Raw genomic sequence first — 10,626 nt, 5'->3', positions numbered from 1 at the left:
GCAGAGAACATCCTGCCACAAAATGCCACAAAATACCGAAACTCAGGCACGGAGAGGCACAGAAACTCGCCTCCAGTTCACTTCAGTCGTGTCAGACACTTTGCGACACCCTGGACTGAGCCTGCCTGGCTCCTCTGTCCATGGCATTCTCCAGGCAAAGATACTGGAGTGGGTTGCCATGCCCTCCTCCAGGGGATCTTCCTGACCCAAGGACTGAACCCGCATCTTCTGCACTGCAGGTGGATTCTTTACCGCACAGCCATCGGGGAAGCCCCCTCCAGTTACATAGCTAGTGCTTTTCATCAAAAGGCATCAAACGCATGTTCCAAACGACCCAATCAAAAAATGGGCCAAAGAACTCAACAGACATTTCTCCAAAGACATACAGATGGCTAACAAACACTGGAAAAGATGCTCAACATCACTCATGATCAGAGAAATGCAAATCAAAACCACAATGAGGTACCATTTCGTGCTGCTCAGAATGGCTGCTATCCAAAAGTCTACAAACAACAAATGCTGGGGAGGGTGTGGAGCAAAAGGGAACCCTCTTACACTGCTGATAGGAATGCAACCTAGTACAGCCACTGTGGAGAACAGTGTAGCGATTCCTTAAAAATTTGGAAATAGAACTGCCATACGACCCAGCAGTCCCACTGCCGGGCATACACACTGAGGAAACCAGAAGTGAAAGAGACACATGTACCCCAATGTTCATCACAGCACTGTTTACAATAGCCAGGACATGGAAGCAACCTAGATGTCCACTGGCAGAAGAATGGATAAGAAAGTTATGGTACATATACACGATGGAGTATTACTCAGCCATTAAAATGAATATATTTGAGTCAGTTCTAATGAGTTGGGTGAAACTGGAGCCTATTATACAGACTGAAGTAAGTCAGAAAGAAAGTCACCAATACAGTATATTAATGTATATATATGGAGCTTAGAAAGATGGTAAAGTGAGGTCACTCAGTCGTGTCTGACTCTTTTGAACCCCGTGGACTATAGCCTACCAGGCTTCTCAGTCCATGGAATCTTCCAGGCAAGAGTACTGGAGTGGGTTGCCATTTCCTTCTTCAGGGGATCTTCCTGACCCTGGGGTTGAATCCGGATCTCCCGCATTGCTGGCAGAGACTTTACCCTCTGAGCCTGTAACAATGACCCTATATGCAAGACAGCAAAAGAGACACAGATGTAAAGAACAGACTTTTGGACTCTGTGGGAGAAGGTAAGGGTAGGATGATTTGAGAGAATAGCACTGAAACATGTATATTACCATATGTGAAACAGATGACCAGTCCAAGTTTGATGCATGAGACAGGCCACTCAAAGCCGGTGCACTGGGACAACCCAGTGGGATGGGTGGGGAGGGAGGTCGCAGGGAGGTTCAGGATGGGGGACACATGTACACCCGTGGCTGATTCATGTCAATGTATGGCAAAACCACCACAATATTGTAAAGTAATTAGCCTCCAACTAAAATAAACAAATTAATTTTTTTAAAAAGCATATTCTTCAGTGTATTAGTAAGGATCACGGTCAGAGTGGCATAACTTATCTGTCCTTTCCTGTTTTTACCTCAAATTTCTCTGTTCTGTCCACCTCCCAAGGGCCCCCTCAGCCCGGGTCTGAGTGTGCTCTGGGGAGTTTTAAGTGACCCGGGAACTTATTTAGGCAAGACTGTTGGTATACCATCCCTTTGTCCAGGTAAGATTCCCACTGCAACTCTCCCTCTGAAGAAAGGTCATTTGTGGAGGAGTGAACAGGTTTTCATTAACTTAACCAAACACACACCCATTGTTTTCCAGGTGGATTATCTACAGAGACAAAGAATACAAGGGTGAAGATGGCTGTTTTCCTTAGCTTTAAAGAAGTGAAGGAAATTCACCATCCTAAGTGCCAAGAAAAAGGAGGATGTAAACACAATCTCCTTTGACTAAACCATTAACCTGGTTAATTCCTCCATCCTTCAAGACTCAGCTGAGGCAAGCATCCGCAAAGAAACCTTCCTTTGTCTCCTCCCCCATCTGAGTTAGGAGAGCTTCCTTATTTGCCCAGCTGCGTACTTGGCTTAACTCTGCACTGCTTTATATTACATTTATATTCTGTTATATTTTTATTACACTGCACTGCTTTATAGAGCATCTGCCTTCTCATGAGTCCATGAACAACCTGGGTAAAAAGGGTCATGCCTCTTCCTGTCTCTTCAGTATCTAGCACAGTCCTTGGCACATAGAAGATCTTCAGTAGCTGTTTCTGAATCAATATCAATATTTCCTTATAATGAACAGTGATAGAAGACATCAAGAGGGCAGACCTTAACATTTTGTAAATTAGAAAAATGAGTCAGAGCTTAGAAGAAGTTTAGATGACTCAAGGTGGAAAGTCATTAACTGTTTTTAGCTCCTTTTAACTGCTAGGAGTCAACTCTAACCTGTTGTTTAATCTCCAGGGTAGAGAGGACCGGAACAATGAAATAGGCTCTAAAAAGTGATTTAATCATTCTGATTCATCCTTTGGTGCGTCCTTGTTCGCTATCACCAGAAACCATTTAAAAGCCATGCTTGCCGTTCTATAGAGCGATTTTAATGGCCGTGATTACAAATCAGGGACCTCTTCAGTATAACAAGAAACACTGATATGTTTATACACATTCCAGGCAATTATGAGTGTTCCTCTTTCAAGCAACAATATGTCTCTCTTAATGTTTATTAGACTATATTCTGAGAGTAACTATAGAAACTACTAGTCAGTTGTTTACTCAATAAATCATTTTATAGCTATGAATCTGTATAAGGCTCTTTGGCAGGCAATGAGAGGCTCAATATAAAGACCCACATTGGCAATGCAGGAGACCTAGGTTCAATCCCTGGGTCAGGGAGATTCCCTGGAGAAGGAAATGGCAACCCACTTGCCTAGAAAATTCCACTGTCAGAGGAGCCTGGCAGGCTACAGTCCACGGAGTCACAAAGAGTCGGACACGACTGAGTGACTAACACTTTCTCACTTTCAATATGAGAGACCCACACGGGACCCTGATAGACTTTACCATCTAAGAGAGGACAAAAAATGAAACCAACTGAGCAATACAGCAAATCATTCAAGACGAAAAGTAAGTAAAGACTATACTGTATTTTGCAGATGAAGATGGTATAGATGGGAGGAAAAGTTACCGAGACAGCTAAAGATCTGAGGAGGTGTGGCAGGAGCTGGTATTTCTTAGTCCCTGCCATGCTTTCTGGTCACATGGCCAGGTCAGGTCAGGCTAGGAACAGAGATGTACATTTCTAGTCTTTTGTCTCAAAAATGTGACTGCTCATCAACCTATGGGTACAGCCCATGGGCTTCAGATTAGAAAAATTATACAGCTGATGCTTTTTATTGGCAGATTCTGTATCTGTGAATTTGCCTCCCTACAAAAATGTGTGACACCAGAGTCAATACAGCGCTTTCGTGGTCCCTCCTGGACAAGGGCAGAGCCCCGAAAAAGTTGGGAGGACTGGTGTATGCCTCCTAGCAAGGGAATCAAAAGGCTAGCCTCCACCTTCTTCTTTCAACTCTCAGATGGTACACAAGTGCCCTTCTCACAGACTACAGTGAAGGCTACTGTGAAGGCTAGCTCTTCTGTTTAAAAAGGCCTCCTCGCCTAGTTGGTGGTACAGTGGTGAACATAGCTGCCTTCCAAGCGGTAGACCTGGGTTCAATCCCCAGCCAACGCAGCAGGCTGATCTTTGGGGCTTAAATGGCAACCCACGCCAGTGTTCTTGCCTGGAGAATCCCAGGGACGGGGGAGCCTGGTGGGCTGCCGTCTATGGGGTTGCACAGAGTTGGACACGACTGAAGTGACTTAGCAGCAGCAGGTGGTGCTAGTGGTAAAGATCCCACCTGCCAATGCCAGAGACTAAGAGACATGGGTTCAATCCCTGGGTTGGGAAGATCCCCTGGAGAAGGGCATGGCAACCCACTGCAGTATTCCTGCCTGGAGAATCCCATGGACAGAGGAACCTGACAAGCTAAAGTCCATAGGGTCGCAAAGAGTCTGACACAACTGAAGGGACTTAGCACGCATGCTCGTGCGCACCAAGCCTAGTGCTGAAGAGCCAAGGGGTATCCTAAGTGCCTGAAGGCTGTCTGTGCCTTAGGGAGAAACACACATAATGAATAAGCTTCAGAAGTTCTGTTCAAGTTTTCTAAGTTAAATAAGCTTAATAGTGCTGTGGGCTGGGAGTGTTCAATATTAGTGAGTGAACAGCGTGTATTAAATGAAACAGAAACACACATCAAACAAAGTTATATACTAATCAGTTGACAAAAAATACTGAGTCCAGAGGTTCAGGGGAACCTACCACTGTATTTACCAGAAGCAAGGATCGCTTATTGTAAAGCTCCCTTCCTTCCCCTCTTCAGGGCATTGGGCCCCTGTGCTTGCAAGCCCATGGATCTTGCGATTGGTCGGCAACGGCATTCACAAGAAACTGTCCCATAAACACACACACACAAACATACCCTTTCATCTCCGGTATTCTGACACCAAGTGTCAACAGTGGTACTTTCTTCGCCTAGGATATTGATTCCTAATCATTTCTTTTTGTTGATGATTGATACCCTTTTCCTTGATTTAAACGTACACATAATTTTAGCCCACATGCTCCGTTGGCATAAAGTCCAGAGCCACCGGACCACTTGAGTGTATAAGGGCCACTGTTTAATGATTTCTCAATATTCAAGTCTGTGAACCGGCAGACGATTCTGACGATTGAGACCTCGGTTGATTGGACCTCGGTGATATCCAAAAGAAAAAATGCTTTTATGTTTGTGGATTATTTCAATGAACTACATAGAAAGTGGGTATCAATAAATGTATTTACAAAAAAAAGAAAATTGAAGGCAGCGCGGACCTCAAGCCGCCTTCAGACATCGCTGGGCGGAGCAGGCTCCCTGAGCCCGGAGCGCGCGCCCCCGGCCGGATGCCCGAATCGGCCGGCAGGTGGCGCCCAGCGGTGGGCTGCAGCCCCGCGAGGTCTGGGCCAGGTAGACTGGAAGGGGCGGAGGTAACTGGGAGCGGGCAGCGGAGGCCGCCCCGCGGCCCCCGCCCGCTCCACGCCGCGCTCGCTGCACGCGTGCGGGGAGAGGACGCGGCCAGCTGCGTTCCGAGATCCGGCACCGCCGCTGCTTCTCCGCCAGGCGCCGGGCGTCCCCGCCACTCTCAATCCGAAGTCGGCCACTATGGAGGCGCAGGCTCGAGGTGAGTGGTCGCCGATCGCCCCGAGGGTCAGGCCCTAGGGCTCCCAAAGGCCCTTTCTCCTCATCACCTAACTTTGCTCCCCGGCCGAGCGGATGGGTGACCTCACCCCGCGTGTCCACCACTCTGCTCCTCCCCGCGCCTGCGGGACAATTACTGCTCCCCCAAACTCAGGATGTGCTGTGGGCTGGGGACCAGTGGAGAGGACCGTCGACAGGAAACGCGCCCCCGGATTGCTCGACTTCTTTCCCAGCCAGTCGCGCTCGCGCTTCCCACACCCCGCGGGCGCCCGCAGGACCTGTTGGGCAGGGTCCGGAGAACGCCTTTCGTCCCCTTCTCCCCGCGGGGAGTGGGGAGAGGCCGCGACGACTCCTGCCGTACACGGTGGGCTCGCGTCCTGCACCTCCCGAATCCCGAGCTGAGCGCAGCGCCCGCCGAGGTGCTGGCTCCGCCGAGACCCCTTGGTCTCCCGGACACGCGAGGGGTTTGCAGCGCGTGCACCTGCCTTCCGAGGCCGGGGAGTGCGTTACCCGCCCGCTGATTTTCGCAGCTCGACGCGAGCGTCCCGGTTTCCTTCGGTCGGGGGGCGACCTCTGCCTCCCTTGGCGCGCGGGGCCTTCGAGCTCCGGGCGTCGCTGGCTCCAGGAGCCCGAGAGGGCTTCACCGAGGGCAGCCTGGTGTCTTGAGGTCGCCAGCAGGGAAGGGCTAGGGAATCCCGATGGAATCGTGCCAGAATGGAAGTAAATGGTATGTGTAAAGAAGCAGAGGTGGACGAATGTGGAGCGGGAGACTGGTGGGAAGTCTGACTCTATAGAGTCTCTCTTGGGAGCAATGCCGAGAAGGAATGAATGCGGAGTTCAGCCTTCTTCAGGCTTTAGAACAATCATCACCACCTTTCTTCCACGGGAAATTCTATGTAGGCTTTTAAATCAAATAAGAGCCCCGTTTAAAAAATTAAAAAAACGAACAGGTTCATGACCCTATCTGCTCCCCTTTTAGGGGCTTGTGTCCTACATGAGAGCGACTTGGCAGATGCTGGGTCTGGAGTCACCCAACAGGTTTGGCTGCCAGGCTTACAATGGTCTGAACAGTACGAACTATCCTCATTCTTTCTATCAGCCAAGATCTTGTCCATAAAGCTGTTGCTTCCAGTATTTTTCCTCCACTATCTATCTAAACAGGAGAGGAGAATTCAACCAAGGGTGGGGAATTTTTGTATGTGTGCTGTGTGCTCAGTCCTGTTGGACCCTTTGCAACCCCATGAACTGTAGCCTACCAGGCTCCACTGTCCATGGAATTTTCCAGGCAAGATACTGGAGTGGGTTGCCATGCCCTCTTCCAGGGGAAATATTCCAACTCAGGGATCAAACCTTCATGTCTTGTGTCTCCCGCACTGGCTGGCAGATTCTTTACCACTGTGTCTCCTGGGAAGCTCCTGGGGAGCTTCTTAGTCTAATTCAAAAGTTGAGATCAGGTTGGAGGCCTCCACTCCTAAACTGAAGCAGGTAGGGACAGCTGGAGCTTTCTAACCTGGTTTGACAATGAGAATTATTTGCAGTTTTAAATACAGGCCCTGGCCCATTCCGGATCTAGCAAACTGAAATCTCTGGGGCCTGGGCATGGGTATATTTGAAAGCTTCCCAAGTGAATCTGTTATTCAGTGAGGTTGGAGAGAAAAACTACAGCAGGTAGGAAACATTCATCAGATTGGACCCACTGGTGTTCCCGGTTTGCTTTACTTGTGAGATTTACTTTACAAACACTCCAGTGCTTTCCTTTGCCAAGCACTGTGCTACGAGGAACAAACATGGCCTGGATCCCTGCTCTGTGAAATTTATAGTAGAGAAAGAGACAGATATTAGCTTGAGAGTTATTTGATAACTAAACAGAAATATTGCAACCATCTAAATGATAAGAAGAGGACCACAGGGTAGTGAAAGCCTGAAGGAAGCTCCCACCCTAGTAAGGTAGTGAAGTTGCTCAGTCGTGTCCACCTCTCTGCAACCCCATGGACTGTAGCCTACCAGGCTCCTCCGTCCATGGGTTTTCCCAGGCAGGAATACTGGAGTGAGTCGCCAGTGAGAGCCTGAAGAAAGCTCCCAGCCCAGCAGGTGATAGTCAAACCAGCAGAGTTTGCTCACTGTGTCCCTGCTTCTGCTCTTTGTGCTTTACATGGGTTGACTCACTGCTTCACAGCAGTTCCATGAGCGAGGTAGTGTGGTCCTTCCCATTCTCCAGAGAGGAAACAAGCCAGATATGTAAATTCCTTATAACAACAAGTATATAATATTGCAGAGTGGATGCTGTAAAGGCCTACTCCCCACGGAAAGCCTACCACTTTCAGAAGAGAACCAAAACTGAAGTCCCTACCTGCTCGTCCTCTCTTTGGCCCCCTCTGCCTCTTTCCCCCTTCATGTGAAGCCCTCCCAGGGAGACTGGATTAGGGTGATGGTCAGCCGGGGGGCAAAAGTGAATAGAGTTGAGAAATACTTGGGAAGGAAAAAATGGTAACTTGGATTGGCTGTGAAGGATGGCGGATGACTTGGGAAGGAAACAATGGTAACTTGGATTGGCTGTCAAGGATGACTTTCAACTTTATAGTTTTACAATCTGGTGGGTGATATTTGCCCCTTAAATTCTCATCTTCCCCATTAAGTTCTCCATTTTCAGACTTTTTTTTTTTTTTTTTTGGTCAGTTAAGCAGCAGACATATTAAGTTCTTTAAAAATGAAATGTTTCGCAAAATGTTTATGGTTTTATTAAAGAGATCTTCTTTCTATTTGGTACATTTCTCTGGCTAAATAATTGCCTCTTAGATTCTAAGAGAGTCCTGTAGTTTCCTAAAGGCAAGCTTCTAACCTCAGCACTGTTTATTTTAGAGTTATCTAGAGTGGAGAAGGAAATGGCAACCCACTCCAATGTTCTTGCCTGGAGAATCCCAGGGATGGGGGAGCCTGGTGGGCTGCCGTCTATGGGGTCACACAGAGTCGGACACGACTGAAGTGACTTAGCAGCAGAATGGGGATGGCTTCTCTTTCTGCCCCTTGATCTAGAGAAAAGCAAACATGAATGAAGTTAATGGTCAGTGCTATTGAGATATCCTCAGGTACTTTATAGTACCTCTTCCTGGAGGAGGGTGTGGGAACCCTCTCCAGTATTCTTGCCTGGAGAATCCCAAGGACAGAGGAGCCTGGGGGCTTCCCGTCCCTGGGGTTGCAAAGAGTCGGACAGGACTGAAGCGCCTCAGCACGCACTTTACAGTACAGATGCTATGGACTTCGTTTGCACACAAATCTCCATAAATGCAGTAGTGGGTCTTAGAAGTGAAATGCTGCTGTTAGGTTCTTTGACTTTGTAGAACAGATTACTTGCAACAGAACAAGAAGACATTCTGGGAAGTTGGCAGAAGGAAAAACACAGAAGTGGGGTTAGGAACAATTCCAGGAGGAGAGGCTGGAGAACTGTGTGCAATGAGAGGCCCACAAGAGGCTGCTGTTGCCAGTTGTTTTCCTGGTACTAGAGAATTTTGCTTTAATAAAGTTGATATGTTAGAGAGAGAGTTTATTTTGGAATGTAGCATTTTCCTGAAATATTTGGCAGTCCTTTAAAGAAGATTCCTGATCTTTTGGAACCACCTTTCACATTTCATTACTCTAGAAATTAACTTTTTGTCTTTCCCAATGTCTTGAATGTTACAAGGAAAAATTTCACTTAATACTTGTATGTATTCAGATTAATAATTGTATTAGTGGCCTATGATTGCTGTAACTGTAGGGTAAGGGAGTTAGAGAAGGGGAGGTTTGGAAGAAGAATGAGACTAGCACTTTATAGAAACAGATCACCTTTAATGGGGTGAGAAGGGGCAGCAGTCAGATTAGTGAGCTGCTGCACTAACCCAAGAAAAGAGTAAGTATATATAGGCATATATGTGGAAAGCTACTGTCTTAAGGGGGCCTGTTCTCCAAGGTTGTTCAGAGTAGTTCTGTCTTAAACGGCTGGGGCAAGGAATTCTGGATATTGGCCAGAGGCTGGACTGGCTGGGAGCTGGGCACAATCAACATTAATGTCCTTTTTTTTTCCCCTTCTTTGTTTTACATAGAATGGTGGGGAGGACCTGGAGGGAAGTTTTAACTCCAGGTTATTTTGAGCCATGTAACTTTCCTTCAATAACAAATTACTACAAATATAGTGGCTTAAAACAACAGAAATGTATTCTCTCACAGTTCTGGAGGCTTGAAGTCCAAAATTACCACTGCTGGAGCAGGTTAGGATGTCAGCAAGGCTTCGATCTTTCTGGATGCTCTCAGAAATGCTTTTTCCTTGCCTCCTCCAACCACTGGCCACGTCTCTTCAGCCTCTGCCCTTGTGGTCCCGTTGCCTTCTCTTCTGTCAGATCTCCCTCTAAGAATATTTGTGATATTTCCTTTGGAGCTCACCTGGAGAGTCTAAGATAATCTTGCCATCCCAAGATTCTTTTCCCATAAAAGGTGATATTTACAGGCCCCAGGGACCAGGACCTGATATCTTTGGGGGCCAATATTCAGCCAATTATAGTAACTATCTTTTATATTCAGACATCCTATTCAGGAGGATTCTCAGAAGTCCATGAATGACTTAAAGTAATAAATGTCAGATTAAGCCTGTTTGCAGATTCCATTAAAGTGAAATGTCATGTTTATCTTACGTTCCTCTTTGCTCACAGGACGTTTGTTTGGACCTGTCTTGTTCCAGGAAGAAGTCAGGGCACTTTATATAGAGAAATGAAACACAGGAAGATAATGTAAGTTAGATGAAAGAAAACAAACAGATAAGAACCAAAAATAAAGCAAAGAATGAGCTCTAGAAAAAATAAATACAGTTGTATCCTTTTTATTAATATTCCATGCAAACAAATTCTTGCTTTGTAAGCAAAGCATATTATTGTTTTTTGACAAAACAGTAAAATAATCCCTTCTCTCTCAAAGAGCAAGAGGTTAAGTCTCTTATATTGTAGGGATCAGATTACCCAAAGAAATAGAAATCTGTTTTCCACATTTCAGGCGGTACAATCATAAACCTCAATCTATGGAAGCTAGGTATTATACCTTTTGATTTATGACTTTTAAAAATATTATGAAGAGTATTCTTACTGTCTTCAAAGCTACTTTCTACTGTTCTACTTTCCCTCTAAATAAAAATCTTAAAGTAGGTAGTGATGTACATATAAGATAAAGTCAATCATTTGTAACAAATCATATACTGTTAGGCTTCCCTGATGGCTCAGTGGTAGAGAATCCACCTGCCAGTGTAGGAGACACAAGCTTGATCCCTGGACTGGAAAGATACCCTGGAGAAGGAAATGGCAACCCAGTATTGGAAATGGTGCTCCAGTATTCTTG

The 10,626-nt window shown here is 46.5% G+C and overlaps 1 protein-coding gene across 6 annotated transcripts in view; it reads left to right on the top strand.

Moving 5' to 3' along the window:
• TPD52L1 (tumor protein D52-like 1) overlaps window positions 4,890–10,626 on the top strand; it is a 93,641-nt gene continuing 87,904 nt past the window's right edge. For 2 of the 6 annotated variants that reach the window (XM_018052956.1, XM_018052955.1), the window contains exon 1: window positions 5,019–5,251. In XM_018052956.1, coding sequence (XP_017908445.1) covers window positions 5,233–5,251 — 19 coding nt within the window. In that variant the 5' untranslated portion in view covers window positions 5,019–5,232. Of the gene's footprint in view, window positions 5,252–10,626 lie in introns of all 6 variants that reach the window. The other 4 variants (XM_018052959.1, XM_018052958.1, XM_013966367.2 and 1 more) reach the window with 3 other exon arrangements.

This window comes from Capra hircus, chromosome 9 (assembly GCF_001704415.2).
Source record: "Capra hircus breed San Clemente chromosome 9, ASM170441v1, whole genome shotgun sequence".
NCBI lineage: Eukaryota > Metazoa > Chordata > Mammalia > Artiodactyla > Bovidae > Capra > Capra hircus.
This window is presented reverse-complemented; position numbering and strand designations above follow the sequence as displayed.